The sequence below is a fragment of the Carlito syrichta genome, unplaced genomic scaffold (genome assembly GCF_000164805.1).
Source record: "Carlito syrichta isolate Samal-C Ts95f unplaced genomic scaffold, Tarsius_syrichta-2.0.1 Scaffold301873, whole genome shotgun sequence".
Classification (NCBI taxonomy): domain Eukaryota; kingdom Metazoa; phylum Chordata; class Mammalia; order Primates; family Tarsiidae; genus Carlito; species Carlito syrichta.
In genome coordinates, this window is record NW_007245969.1 from 208,554 (window position 1) to 224,932 (window position 16,379).

Here is a 16,379-nt window from a genome sequence, read left to right on the forward strand (position 1 = left end):
TTCTTCAAACTGTCTTAATTTGTAAGTGCCATCTGTTCTCCTTTTGGAACTCTGAATGATACAAAGACAATTTTTCAGCACAGAATTGAAAAGTTTAAGAAAAATGAAACTGATACTCTAAATAATCAGGAAACACAATGATACTCAGGCAAGTAATTCCCACAAAACAAGTATGTTTTTACCAGTTGAAGGTGGCATAAGATTGTTGAGAGTAGCTCTACACATTACAATCAGTTTTTATAAACATTTTTTATATTTATAGATGTAATCTTTATATATTACTATAAAAGTAACATATGACTATAACAATCCTACTGTATTCTAATTGGTTTACTATTTTGTTTTCTGTATTACAGTCTGCATTCCCTAAGGCCAGGGATAGGTCGTATTTATTTTTGCACCTCTAGCACTTAACAACTACTGGCACACAGTAAATATTAATTAAGTAGTGGCCATTAGAATAAATGAAAGGATGAACAGATTTTTATTTCTGCTTCTTTGCTCTATTAGTACCCTCATTATCTAGGGTCTACTCAAGACTCAGCTCCATAAAGACTTCCTAAATTATCTTATTGATATACCTGTATTCAAAGGATTCTTAAGACACTATCAACACTTGACTAATTTGGTACATGAGCTTTGTACTAAAGTTTTTAGTTTCTTGATAACATGGACTAGATTTTACTCTACAAGTATATTTCAAGTTTATTGATAGCAAACATCTCTGTGTCTTCTAGGATAACCGGCAGAAAGCTAGACTCTTAGAGGAGGTGGTAAATACATATATTTTAAATTGATTTTACCAAATGCAGTAAAATCCATATCTTCCAAATTATCCAAAATATTCTCTATTGAGGCTGTGAATCTCTTAAAAGTTGAAGAGTCCATCATTTCTGCAAAAGAGAAAAAAATATTTATTATGTCCACACACCAAGTAGACATGTGAATCTGAAGAGTATGAATAAAGACAAGTCAACTAAAATGTTACCTTCTGGTGTTAGTTTTGGTTCATAAGCTTTTCTTTTCTTTTGTTTTTCTTTTTTCTTCATTTTTCTAGCAACTAAAATGAACAAAAAAGAAACACTGAAATGCAGGAATGACAACTTAACATATTTCCATTTTCGTTTCTAATTTTTTCCTGAACATCAATTAAATATTTAAACAACGACTGCAAATCCAAACTATATACTTTTGTCTTGATTAAAAATTAGTTGTTAATCAACTCATAAAAAGATATAAAATAGTCTTCAAAGTTAAAGCCCTAGATTTAAACCTGTTTTTGGTAAGAAATCTGTTGACACTGATGAATTACCCTCACTAAGGCTGGGAGGAGGAGAATAATCTTCCATGTCAGAATCTGATGGACTTCGGTTTCGATAACGACCACCACCTGAACTCCTTCTTCCTTCATGAGAGTGGCCACTTCTCCTATGATCCCCAGAACTTCTTCTGTCACGCTCTTCATATTCCCAAGCTTTATCATCATCTTTTTTATGTCGTTTCCTAGAGGCTAGAAGCAAATCCCCATGACAAATAATTTACCTCATTTAAAAAGACAATTAAAACTTGTACTTTACAAATAAACCACATGGGGGAAAAAATCTTCATTCTGTGGGTCTAGAATATTCTGAGTGATTTCATCTATCCAAAAGCTTAAATTATGGTATAGAAGTAGTAGCACTAATTTTCACATGATCAATCTAGATTTAAAGGTTTTTATTTATTGCTAATAAATACACAGAGGAAGGTTCTTGGCATTAAACTATACTGTTCATTTCAATGAAAAGATATTCAGTGAGTCAGTAAGGGTTATATCTAAACTCCAAGATTAATTAAGCCTTGTAAAACAAACTTTATTTAGGATTTGGATAAAAAAACAGAGCCATCTTAAAGCATTTAGGTTATTGATGGGAGCAGGGTCTTTAAAAAAGTCAACTTTTGAGAAAGTGTTACAGCATATGAGTAACCACGTACACCATCAATTAACAAGTAAGTTAAACCCACAACTTAGTAATAAATTCCATAAACCCTGATGACCTAATATTACAAGCCTACAGAGATTGGATAAACCTGTAGAGTTGTAAATACTCACATAATGAATTCAGCTCTCCAACAATAGGCTTGCTTACACCCAAGAAGAAAAGCTTCTAAGCTTATGCATGCTACATAAGCATGTTTATATGTTACCTTCAATCTTTTCCCCATCCTTCGAGAGGTCTAAGCATTCTGCTAAAATCACCATACTGACAGGAACCTCTAGGCAGACTTGGCAAACAGATTTCATCTGACACATCAACTCTGATCAACTGGTAATAGCTGCCTAGAGCATTATGTTGAAAATAATATAAAGCCCCGAGAAAGCATCATAGTTCAGCAAGAAAGACTGATTGGAAATGTCTGCAGTGAGAGCTGGAGGGCAGTGCAAGTGACAAATACTTATCATACCTGCTCTAGGGTGTAGGTGCCACCAAGTTAAAACCAGGGCAGAGAACTGATATATCCTATCTTGAGATCCTACACCGGTTGTTGTAGTGGCCACTTGTTGCTGACAATGATAAACTTTCTAGTCTGTGCTTGACCTCCCTGGCTTCCTAGTGACTGGCTTCTTTTCTGGATCCCTAACGATAATAAATACACAAATACTAAAGACAAATGTCTTGCTTAAGTCCCCTACTTGGTTTAAATTTAAAGATGCCAATCTCTGGCCCAGGTACTCTATGCTTGTACCAGTGTTCTAATGCATGGGTAATAAACGACTATAACCTGGCTAATCTTTATTTAAATGCTGCCCTAACTATTCCTATTTAAGAATCTAGTTTGGTTTCTGGTTTTGGATCTTTCTATCCATCCAATCTATGAACAACAAGGCAGGAAAAGATCATTTTGTTTCCTCTTCTTTATGGTCATAGGCTTGGCACAATAGCAAGTTCATAGAAAAAAACAAATGTAAATGCATACATTAACTCTCCAGTGATTTTCTTCATAATTAGGCATACATATTGTTATGAGGTATGTGAGGAGAGGTAGGACTTTTCTCCTTTTATAATTAGGGTATGGTTTAGTACATTCCATTAATGATGGCATGTTTCATGTAGGTGAGGGTGTGTGTGTTTGTGACATAAAAACAGGTCATTTTTGTACAGCATTCATTAAATGTTTTTTTCCACAAGTACTGAAATTCCTACCAAATACAAGAATGACAACTAATAAGCAAATTCATCAAACTTTAGGCAATTTGGGTAAAAATGGGATGGCAAATTAAAACAAACAATTTCAGGTTATCAGGATCAAAACTCATTGTGGCTACCTTGTTCTTTCTTCATATTCCCTCATTACTCTGAAAAAAGCAGGTGGGGAAAGGACTCAATAGAGAGGTATATAAAATATGACTTCTCTACCCTCCCTTTCCAAATTTCACCTATATCTCTCTTTAACTTCTCATATCCCTCTACTTTAGCTTTTTATATTCTCCCCACTTTTTCCCCCAGGAACCCAGTTTCCTAATATCTGTGCAATGGCCATCCAAATCTGTGTGGTTCAACTTTCAAAGTTACCCTTCATTCAATCCCTTTCTTTAATCTTCAACAAAATTATATCCTTGGTTTTAGATTTTATGAAACCAATTTGATTAAACTGCAGTAAGTTTAATCTTAACCTTAAGTTTCAAAAAGCCTATATCTCTCTCAAAGCAGCATTTTGTTAGCAACTTAGGTTCTCGGAATACTTTTGCATTTTGTATTGTACTACATTTTTACCATACTGTTTTTGTTGTGGTATGACAATTTGGTTGTTTATGTCAACCACCAACTGGACTTCTTTCACTACTCAAATCAGTGGCCCCAATGTCCACTTTTCCACAGCTACTTGTATAGAAATCAACAGCAACAGTAACAACAACAAACCAGGAAGCTACTCTGATTTCTCTTTAAAAATCTAGAGAAACTTTTCTAGCAATGGTTGAAAGTTCTCTAAGTAGTATTAACTTTCAACAGACTTGGGCACAGGTATAGTGGGATCCAAGACTTTAAGATGAAGCTATGCATTCCCATGAGACGACATCTTTCATAATAGAAAGAAAAAAAACCAGACAAACATTAGGCATGTGTGGCTCTACTCTCCACTATTTTAAACTTGGTGGATATTTCTGCAGTAGCTTCAGAATTCTCATCAACTTAGCAGAGCAGGCAGCCATTATCAGTAAACTGGATTTGAAGTGTTATTTGAAATCAAATGCACTTCAGGGACTCCTCCTTCTCAGGTGTTCTTGAGATGGTTAATTTATTTATCAGGGAGAAAGAGAGAGAATGGTGAGGCATGTATATAAGAGGGAGTGAGTTTCTGGACCACCATATTTCCCTTGTCACTTCCCAGAGCTAACCATGTCCCATGACCAAAATGTTTTAATTGTAAATTAAAAAAAAAATTAACGTTAGCCATTTAATATACTGCGTGTAAATACATTTCATGATAATACAAATTATAACAATTACACATATTAGATGCTTACTTTGCTGTACATGAGTAAATATGTATACTTTGCTGTATACTTTATTTCAATTTTAAAACTTTGCTCAGATTTGTTCAGTATTCATATGCTCATATTCATATGCTTACTGTCATCACTGTACTCATATTTGTATTCTACTGCTCATAATTCCAGAGCTCACAATTTTAAAAAGATCAGAGTAAATAAACATTGATCAAAAACTTTGGAGAAGGTGAAGGGCTTCCATCAGCAATATACATTTAAAAATGGCAGCATGCATCTGTCCTTCCTGCCTTTGCTTGTCACACCTCAATCTATGGACACTAGGTGGAAAAGGTAGAACACACTGGTGGTCTTCCCACTTCTTTTGGTCATTATGACTAAGTCAGTTGGCACACAAGTGAAGATCTCCCATAGTCTGTTTCCACTGAATGCCGTTTAAGTCAAACAAGGTTGCTGACCCCTCTTGGCTAGGCTCAATTCTCTTGCTCCAGAAGAAGGAAGATAGGGATAAAAGAGAAGAACTTTTTCAGTGGACCAGTAGGAAGACAGGCGAGGTATAGCAAGTCTAGTGCAAAGACAGGTGATCACAGTGTTGTAGAGAGGTAGCTGTGTAGTGAAGAAGCCAGCTCTGGAAAACAGTGAAACAAGGGAGGAATTCCAGGACACAGCTGGGCAAAAAGGAGAAGCCAGGTCCAAACCACACAGATAAACTGCAATGTGGCTAATCCATTCATAATTTAGTGATAGTATGGTTTTATATATTTCTTCAACTGGCTATCTCCTAGTGTCCTTCAAGACTCAACTCAAGTGTCACCTCTTCCAGTAAGCATTCACTGAACCCCCATTCTGATTTTGATGACAAACCGATGTGTTCCCAAAGCACCCTGGATTTAAAGCTATCACTGTACTTTCCTCATTGTACTACAATTATTTATTTATATATTTCCCCCATAAGACTGAAGGTTCTTTGAAGACAGGGGCCACATCTTATTTGTATTTTATACTCAGTGCCTAGCATTTAGTAGGAGCTCAATAAATGTTTGCTAAATGCATAGACACATACCTACCTGTGTTTCAAAAGACTAATTGAAAAGTTATAGCTAATTTAAAATTTTTTCTTGGTGCCAACTGATCTCATCTTTCACACATTTTTAAAGTATAAAGAAAAATCTTTCTACACTATGTTATTAAGAATTAAGGTCACTGTGCTCTTGCTAACTCCCCAAATTATAAATGAGACAAACATATCAAACTACTTTTAAATTCTAAAATATTAATAAAGTTATGTGATACTTACATTCAAAAGCTTCATCACTATCATTATCTTCATCTGAACTGATTTCAGTATATTTTGGCTTTTCATTAACTGTGCTACGCTTGCGTTTGTTCATTTTCACACGTTCACAAAGTGGCATGGTAGATTCAATTTCTGCCAGGAGTTCAGGGGGTAATTCTTTTAACACTGATTGATCTATACTACCTATTAATGAAAGGTAAGAATACAATTTAAATCTGAAGATAAAAGGAAAACTAAATTAGCATAATAAAAACAATATTAGTATTTATAGGTTTTTGAAGTCACCTTTCTATTTTAATAAAACACTGTTACATTTACCACTATAATACTCGTAACCTTAAACTGATGATAGTTTATATATACACGTATGTGTGCATACATATAGTTATGTAACAACTTTAAAATGATACTTATTACCATAATAATAAAGGGCAGTTATATCATTAATTTTTGCTATAATGCCTTCATTTGTCTGCATTGACTAAAAACATTCTGACATTAGAGATTCACTGACATTAGTAAATGAACTTGTGTTAAGAGGTATGTTTCATATTCTTGGTAGTAACCAAATTTGTTCTAAGTAAGTCTGGGATAGACCTATATAATTTGAAACTGATGTTACCCCTTAGTACAATGAGAAAAGTTGGAGGACACTTACCACCCCTCCTTCTCTTTCTCTATGATTTTGTCAGTTGTGTATGGCAGCTGGGACAAGAGCTTTATCTATGTTTTTACCTGTCACTGTTTATTACCTTTATTAAAGGTAATACCTTTAGCATTATGGAGAATTTCTTCAAACAGACAAACTAATATATGCATTTAACTGAAGGCAATAGAATAAGCCAAAAATATTTTATTTTTTTTGTTTTTTTGAGTTGGAGTCTCACTCTGTCGCCCAGACTGGAGTGCAGTGGCCGCTCCTGGCCACTGCAGCCTTGCCTGCTGGGCTCTGGCGATCCTTCCGCCTCAGCCTTCCAAGTAGTAGCTGGAACTATAGGCGCGCGCTACCACACCCGGCTCATTTTTGATTTATTGTAGAGATGAGGTCTCGCCAAGTTGCCCAGGTGGGTCTCGAACCTGTGGGCTCAGGCAATCCACTCACCTCAGCCTCCCAAAGGCACGGGATTACAGGCTGAGCCACCAAGCCCGGCCAATATTTTAAAACATGTGTCTATAACTGAAAATAGTAAATTCAAGTCTGTTATGAAATAAGTTCATATCTTCCCATGAAAAAGTAAAGACAGGATAAAAATACATCAACATATTACATTAAGAGGCATTAACACCATACTACCTAATCGCACACACATATACACAAACATATACACAGCTCCTATGAAAAACTAAATTGTTAATATCTTCTTGACAGTTTAATAATAAAGAAGTAGTAAAAGCTATTTATTTAGAATAATTTCTCCTTGATGACTGCTAAAGATGATAATTTTAACTTCCTTTACTTACCTATGTAAGTCTTTGAGCGGAAGTATTAAAAAAAAAAAGATGTCTTACCTGATAAATTTTATGAATTGAGAGCAAAGACTACCTTAGTGGCTTACAGCAGGAAGTATTAGTAACTTATAATCAATATTAACACTATCTCTTATTACACTTAAAGGTAATAGTACTTATGTAAAGAACAAAAATATATCATGACAAAAAAATAAATAGATATCGATTAAGACATATTTCAAAGCCTCAAGAATATACAATCAAGTAATTCAAGATACAGAATATAAGTATTAATCTTAATGGAAGAATAACCCTTTTACTCTTCTGAAGCTTTTATTCAATGTCATGAAGGAATAAATTCTGTAACTTTCAGTCTTCTGTTCTTCTAAGGACATGCATAGCAACAATTTTACTGAACAAATTTGCAATACTGGTGACTGGTAATGCTCCAAAGACTTCATTGCTGAAAATTCTGATTCATTAATGTTGAGCTTAACTTATCTGTGTTATTTGGAAATCATGTAATGTTTCTTTGTATTGGTTCTCTTAATTTAACTAACTTTGATCAGTGAGGACCTTTTTTTTAAGAGTATTGATAGAGGTAAAAGAAATCAACTTTAGCTTTGCATTGCCAGTAGTACCTTCAGCCCCAAGCTGAACACATTCTGCGTTTCATTGAATGCTTCCTAATTGCCTAACTGTGGTTCACAATTTTTTATGTTTACTCACAGATTTACTTCCTGCATAGGTCCTGAATTGCTATCTTTGGCAGACATTCAGGCTTTTTAGACATTTCCAAATTTATTTATTCATTCATTCATTTATTTGAGTTGGAGTTTCACTCTGTTGCCCAGGCTGGAGTGCAGTGGCATGCTCATGGCCACTGCAGCCTCAGCCTGCTGGGTTCAGGTGATCCTTCCGCCTCAGCCTTGCACGTAGATGGAACTACAGGTATGTGCGACCATGCCCGGTCAATTTTTTTTTTTTTTTTTAATTTATTGTAGAGATGAGGTCTAGTCAAGTTGCCCAGGCTGGTCTCGAACTTGTGAGCTCAGGCAATTCTCTCACATTAACCTCCCAAAGTGCTGGGATTATAGGAGTGTGCCACTGCGCCTGGCTGAAAATTTTTCAAAATGAAAAATTTTTTTTGTACTCAAAACACTATAATCTTTGTGGGTTTATAAATATAGGTAAACCAAAGTATTTGGCCATTAGTCCATTATGAGATTTATTTTATTTTTGAGTTGGAGTCTCATTCCGCTCCCCATACTGAAGTGCAGTGGCACACTCACTGCCACCCCAGCGTCGACCTGCTGGGCTCAGGTGATTCTTCCACATCAGTCTTCCAAGTACCCAGAACTACAGGTGCGTGCTACCATGCCCAGTTAATTTTATTTATTTATTTGTTTTTGGGTTGGGAGTCTCACTCCTTATTTATTTATTTATTTTTGGGTTGGGAGTCTCACTCCGTTCCAAGTAGTTCAGAACTACAGGTAGACGCCACCATGCCCAGTTAATTTTTATTTTTATTTATTTATTTATTTTTGAGTTGGAGTCTCACTCCGTCGCCCAGGCTAGAATGCACTGGCATGCTCATGGCCACCCCAGCATTGATCTGCTGGGTTCTGGCGATCCTTCCACCTCAGCCTTCCAAGTAGCTGGAACTACAGGTGCGCACTCCCACGCCCGGCCTATATTTGAAAATTTATTGTAGAGACAAAGTCTCACCAAGTTGTCTGGGCTGGTCTTGAACTGGGGGCTGAGGCAATTCACTCACCTCAGCCTCCCAAAGCGCTGGGATTACAGGCTGAGCCACCAAGCCTGGCTGATTTAGTTTTAGATACGAAGTCTCACCAAGTTGCCCAGGCTGGTCTCGAACCCCTGGGTTCAGGCAATCCTCTCACCTCGGGCCCCCAAATTGCTGTGTTAAAGGCTTGAGCCACCGCGCCTGACCAAGATTTTATTTAAAAGGTCGATTTACCCGATTGTTGTGCTTAGATTAAGTTTATATCACAAAGACATTTACTAGATACTAATTTCTGAGAATTAATGTTATCTTGTAGATTAATATACAATAGATAATCAAGGGTAAAAATATGTATTGGTACTTATACTCTCTCTACAATGGATTATGTCCCCAGAGCAAGAATTCTACTCTCTTTTTGTAAAAATTCCTCACAATAGCAAAACACAGACAGTCTGTCTTATATCTAATAAAGTAGGTATCAACATTAATTCATAATAGTTTACTCTCTTATTCCCTAAACTAACAAGAATACTGTCAAATTTAAGAGATCTAGTATTCTTCAGATCATTTTAACCTCTGTACAACATGAAAAGATTAAGCAATGTAATTTGAAGATCAAATGTTTTATATCTGAAGATGACCCAACTTAAAAAAAAATCTAGCAACGGTTAATGTCTCTAAATGTACTATCTTCCAAAAGTGACCCATTTCATTTAGAACAGAATTGTCTATTTCACAGGATCATCCTTTTTCTGAATTAACTACTTTCTTTTTATTAAATACTTTATAAATTGACTCAGCCAGGTCTGTCAATTATAACGGTAAGAAATAAAAAGCTCAATTTTCTCATACTCCAGCCCAAGATTTTTAATATGTTATCAAGATCTGCATAACAAATTCAATTTAACAGAAATGAATATATAGTGATTACTTAAAATTATCCGTGTAACATATTTGGTTACATTCTTTTCCCTGAATTAGTTAATAATCCACTGAATACAAACATAGTGCCTCACTATTTCTTAATATACAATGATAAACTTTAGGGATTGAAGACTTTAGGGATTATTGCTGTTTGCCAAGTTAACTTGTTGCTAAAAACTTTAGATTGCAAATGCTTTATAATTACCTTTCTCATCTCATTTCTTCTGCTCCAACTACTTTATTCTTTAAGTCAAGTGTCTGAGTTACCATATTATTTTAAGTTATTGGCTTAATGGATAATGCTATTTGTCACAATTTTGCGAAATACCACATTTTCAGCTTTTGTATCGACATTGCATTAATACAGTACACCTCTGCCTTCTGGCTTTAATAAGGCTTAGGAATAAATTTAATCCTAGATGTGCTACATTTTAGTGACCTTGGATTTCTAGTAAAAATCACTCCTATGAGCACTTACCAGATTATAAAAACTGGAAGTCATCAAAAGACTTAGTCTTGAAGAGTCACTGATCTGATAACTAGCAATGTGTTTTGTTTTTAAATCAAACTCTGAGATTAAAATAAATCACCTCAATTAATAAAACTTTTGGGACTGAAGCATCTGTCTGTGGAAAACCGATAAACTCAGAAATGAAATTAACAGCTTCACATAAACCTCCAAATTTTATTTTTTTAAAATTGAGCAAGCATAATATAACAGTTCAGTGATAATTCTTCCACTAACCTAACCACATAACCAAGGAGTAGCAGCATCAAATGGATCTTTCTGTTAGAGGTAAGCAGAGGCAAAAAGTAAAAAAGGAAATTCAATAGTACAGCTGTCAATCTGTCCCTCTTGTGGCCCCCAGTTAACACTGTTTGAAGACATATTTTTGGGGGTAGCCATGGTCACTAAATGCAGGTCAACTATCTTATTTGAAGCTAATGATAGGGAGCTTATCCCAAGGAGTATGAACTACTGATGACAGTCTTGAAAAATGATAACATTTGAGAGGCAGAAACCAAATGAAGTAACCTGAACAGAAACTAAAAAAAAAGTGGGGTTAAACTAAGAGACCAGAACATTGACTACTCTTTCCACAAGGATCCCAAGGTACCTAACATGTTAGCAAAACTAGGAGTAGAGATAAAGAGTGTATCGGGGGCCAAAATCCTCAGTGAATGCAAGGACATGGAAGATTGGTGAATAAACTTTGAGGTCACAAAATACTGACCTAGAGGAAGAATTCTGACATGTATGTTTGAACAATTATTTTTAAAAAGCAATAGAAAACTAGGAGAAAGGAGATATAACTTTTTGGCATTAAGGCTCACAGTTTGAATGAAAATGAGCAGAATGAATTTCACAGCTTCTACAATAGATATTAATAGTTATCAGGTAATAAAAAGGGGGAATCTGTTTGTAATTGAGGGGGCAAAGTCTTAATTTAAGGGAACAGAGGATCAAGTAGACTACATCATCTAGAGCAGGGGTCCCTAACTGCAAGGCCAGTGACTGGTACAGGTCAGGATAGAGGCCTCACAGCAGGAGGTAAGCAGCAGGTTAGCAAAGCTTCACCTGTATTTACAGCTGCTACCCATGGCATGCATTACTGTCTGAGCTCTGCCTCCTGTCAGATCACACTGAAAAGCCTGATTCCATTTCTAGCAACCTATCTTTGTGAAGGAGGGTTTTCTGTAGTGACAACAACCAAAACAAGATTATGGAGTAGAATGGATATAAGCAAAATACTTCGGGTGTCACGGTCTCCCATTACCCTCAGATGGGACCATCTAGTAGCAGGAATACAAGTTCAGGGCTCACACTGATTCTGCATTATGGTGAGCTGTTTAATTATTTCTTTATATATTACAATGTACTAATAGTAGAAATAAAGTGCACAATAATTGTAATGCGCTTGAATCATCCCAAAACCATCACCCTGCTCCTTCCCCAGTTCGTGGAAAAATGGTTTTCCACAAAACCAGTCTCTGATGCCAAAAAGGTTGGGGACTGCTGATCTAGAGGCAAAGAGTAAGGAAATAATTAGAAACGCTTGCATTTTATGTGATGGTTCTGGATAGGAATTGAGGCATGATGAGATAATCTGGCATGAAGTTGTCTTAGTTTTGCTAGAGGTAGAGACCCCAGATATTGGCTGGAGGCCTAGTTACTTGCTCAGGATTATTAAAAAAAAATTTTTTTTTAAATTACAAAATGGAAGCCTATCTACCAAACAACTATTCATCTGTATCTGAGGAAGGGTAGCTAGGACCAAATGTATAGCTATTCTCTTTCTGATGGTCACTGAGAAATATTACTGAAACAAATACAAAGAATTACAATAATCTAAGAACTAGAAAATGCCCTTTTAAATTTTTGCCAGTAATTTTCAAGCTGCAGGTTTTAACTCCTAAGTGAGTTGTGAAATCAGTTTCGTGGGTCTTGATCAACAGCTCCACTTAAAATGGGGGGAAAAAAAAAAAAAGAAAGAAAATATAAAAGTTTTGCCTATAGTAAGGGTAGGTATTATTACTATGCATTTGTATGTGTATATTAGGACATAACATACATTTCTTTTTATCTTGTTACAGTCACAAAAGTTTAAAAGTCCTTTAAATTATGATTGCCATGTCTCTCAAAAAAGGAGTGTCAATTCACAATGAAAAGGCCTTTCTAAATTAATCTAACCCAAGTGTGGGCTTAGCTCAATGTTTCCTAAACTATTAGTTCAGTGAAAGATAAATAATAATCAAAACAGTATTTTAATTATTTTTGAAGTAAATCTTTCTAAAAAAAAATTTCTGCACCTGTCCCTTTTAAAAACCAAGACAACTTCTTGACTCATGATCATTATTGAAAAATCAAGTTTCTACTATGCTGTACATGGCAATGTCTTTGGAAGTTTTAACCGTTATGAATAGGTTATTTGACACTATATTATATGATCCAAGCTTTGCTTCTGAGTTCTGTAGGCCTGTTTTTAATTTGCTTGCATATGTACACTAAGACTACAAAATTATAGCAGTATAGAAAATATAGCTCACAACAAATGGTGTTAAAATACTAATCCAATCTTGGAAATTTACCATTCTTGGAAATTTATCCCAAGGAATTTATTCAACAAAACAAAAATAGCCATGTTTAAAAAAATGTTTAGATGCGTTTTATCTATTGTAACTTTAAAATGTCCAACAATAGAGGAAAACATTGGAAGATATCATATTAAAGGCTAATTATGAACCCTGTTGGTACAAAAATAGTAAGTACAAAGACAACAGAATGCAAAATGATAAGTATATAATGTTGCATCTATGTAAATGGTAATTGGAGTGAAAGGAAGTTAATGTAAATATTATACAGATTATAATCTATACTAAGACATGAATTTCTCTAAGGAAATACAAATGATATTTTAGGAAAACAAGAAAAAGGTCAATGACAAATTCAATTAAAATTTGAATGACTCTACACGCCCTTATATAAAATATTGGACAGTGAGGGATTAGGTGATGCTTAATAAAGACAGTGGATTTTCAACAGAGGTAAGGTGGGATGAAGTGGAAGGAGTAGAGGATGAAGGACAGGAGCACAGAAGCAGGAGCTGGTAGCATATAGAACAATCCAAGGATATGTTTGAAGGAATCATCCCTGGACTGAGCCAGATATCCAACAGGAAGAAAAAATGGAGAAGTCTGTAAAAGCCGGCAAGATTTGGATATTTGACAGTATTTTTGAGAATAGAAGTGATATAACTGAAATGTGCTTTAGAAATGTTATGCTAGCAATGATTCATAGGATAAACTGGATAGACATTATCTTCTGAGAGCTATTGGATACAACTGTGTGAAAGGTATAGGGGAATAGTAAGTAGATATCATAAATTTAACCATTTTTGAAAGGTGGTACTATTACCATTATGTACTTACCATAATCCTACTTTGGGAAAAAAGACTTAGCTTATTATACTATCAACTGTTTAATATGTTAAGATCATGCAAAAACCAGAAAATATAAAATCAAGGACAATAGAATTCATGTGGATATTTGTACTATTTAAGTATTTTAACCAATCTGAACAAGTATTAAATTATATTATTAGTTATCAACTGACTACTATTACATTAGGCTAAATATGTAGAGTATTTTAGTAACATGTATTTTATCATATTCTAGAAAAACATTTTCCAACACAGCTAGAAATGACACCTTTTCTGATACTTTCTTGCTATCAATGGCTATAAAACAATGTTTAATTTAAAACAATCTAGCTTTACCTTACTTCTTCCTTGCTATATTCTAAGCATTAGCCAAATATTTAAATTCCCTATACTTGTCATATTTTTTGTCTTTTCCTTCTATTCTTGTGTTAGAAACACACTTGATCCCTCATTCCTTTGTACTCACCCAACATCCTCTTTTTTAAGAATACTATATTAAGCTGGGCTCGGTGGCTCAGACTGTAATCCCGTGCTTTGGGAGGCTGAGGTGGGGATTGCCTGAGTCCGCAGGTTCGAGACCCGCCTGGGCAACTTGGCGAGACCTCATCTCTACAATAAATCAAAAAATCAGCCAGGCATGGTAGCGCGTGCCTATAATTCCGGCTACTCAGAAGGCTGAGGCGGAAGGATCGCTGGAGCCCAGTGGGTCGAGGCTGCAGTGGTCAGGAGCAGCCACTGCACTCCAGTCTGGGCAACAGAGTGAGACTCCAACTCAAAAAAAAAAAAAATACTATATTGTCACCATCTATTTAGTTAACTAAGTCCTTCATGAGATCATAAGCTTGATAAGGTCATAACTGTGTTGTGTTTGCAGCATCTAGCAGTGTTAGAAAATGTTGAAAATAACAAGACTACCTGCATAATGCACATTTGTATACCTAACCGTGAATTGTACCTCACATCCTCAAAATAAAAAAATTAAAAAAAAAAAAAGAGAACTTTGCAGATGTCCAGAAACATCTGTTGAATGCTTAGTGTAAGCATAAGAATGAATTTGTGGTGTTCCAAGAAATTTTTCCAGATGAAAATATTTTTTTGAAATCCTGAAGGCAGTGCTTAGGTATTCTATATTGATAATTACAGAGACGTATGCCCACAATAGAAAAAGATAGGTATAGAAAAAATTTCAAAATTAACAATGTGACAAATTTAAAATATTTTAAAGGCTATTTAAGTATGCCTATACTTAACTATTATATATTTAGCAAATACATTAATTATATGTTAATTATATTCACTACATAAAGATAAATATTCAGAAATATCCTACTAAAATACATTTGGCTAATTCATACTACAGTAATAAATATTAAATAAAAACTAGAAAATAATCCAAAACTCTAACTAGATCTTTTTATGTGCACATAAATGTACTCAAATGGCAATGCAAAACACAACTTTTAGGTATCACTATAAAATAAAGAATCTAGTTATCACATTTACCTATATAAAATTTCAATATTATATCTTTATCAAGTTCAGCAAACACAACTTGCAAGATCATTTCCTTATCACCTGTTTTTGCAAATAAAGTTTTATTGGAACATGGTCACATGCCCTTGTTTATGTATTCTCTCTGGCTGCTTTTGCACTATTTAAGTGATAAGTGGCTCACAAAGTCTAAAATATTTACTATCTGGTCTTTTACAGAAAAAGTTTGCTGACCTCTGTTATGTATCATGCCATATTAAAGTGTCATCTACCTTATAAGTATAGTCACTATATATTCTGTACAGATTTGGTCACTGCAAAGTTATTTACTTAATGAAGGCAAAATATCAAGGAATGGTTGCAGCAAGTGGAAGAACACTACTATAAATAAAGCAGGAAAAATAAATGATTTTAAGAAAAATTCAGTTTTAAGTGCTGCAGTTTTTATACTGACACGAGCTCTATAATGTTACTGAATTACTATGAGGAAGAACTATAAAAAGAAACATGCCTTCTAGAAGTTTATTAGGTAAATGATAATTTACTATTCAATATATAAAAGTTGGAGGTAGGAATCAAATGATTCTTTCTCTGATATGTATACACAGTGAGAAAAATAAATTGTGGCAGCAATATCTTCATTAAAGTATATAAAATAAACAGATCTGTTTTCAAAAATTATATTCTTCATTAGATAAATTCAATCAAAATTGGATGACTCTACACTCCTTTATATAAAATACTGAACAGACTTTAGCTTTTACTATAACAACACTCATCTTGGTCCTTATAACTGCATGAAGTAGAAAAGAAATTGGTTTCTCCATTTAAAAAGTGAATGAATCAAGCTTGGAAAGGTAAGACTTATTCAAGGTTTTGATTCCAGTGCTCTTTGTATTATAATTTATAGTGGGTTTAAAAGAGAATTTTCAAAAGTTGGTACATTAGAAGGCAGAGAATGAGCTGGGCTCGGTGGCTCAGCCTGTAATCCCGTGCCTTGGGAGGCCGAGGTGAGTGGATTGCCTGAGCCCGCGGGTTTG

At 34.8% G+C, this 16,379-nt stretch overlaps 1 protein-coding gene across 1 annotated transcript in view; it reads right to left on the reverse strand.

The window, feature by feature from the left end:
• The window catches only part of NIPBL (NIPBL, cohesin loading factor), a 193,958-nt gene that overhangs the window by 61,179 nt on the left and 116,400 nt on the right, over nt 1–16,379 (reverse strand). Inside the window, exons 11-14 of the mRNA XM_008055534.2 lie at nt 5,787–5,969; nt 1,313–1,510; nt 989–1,060; nt 804–893 (exon numbers count right to left, since the gene is read on the reverse strand). Of these exons, the coding sequence (XP_008053725.1) occupies nt 804–893; nt 989–1,060; nt 1,313–1,510; nt 5,787–5,969 (543 nt within the window). The remainder of the gene's footprint in view (nt 1–803; nt 894–988; nt 1,061–1,312; nt 1,511–5,786; nt 5,970–16,379) is intronic.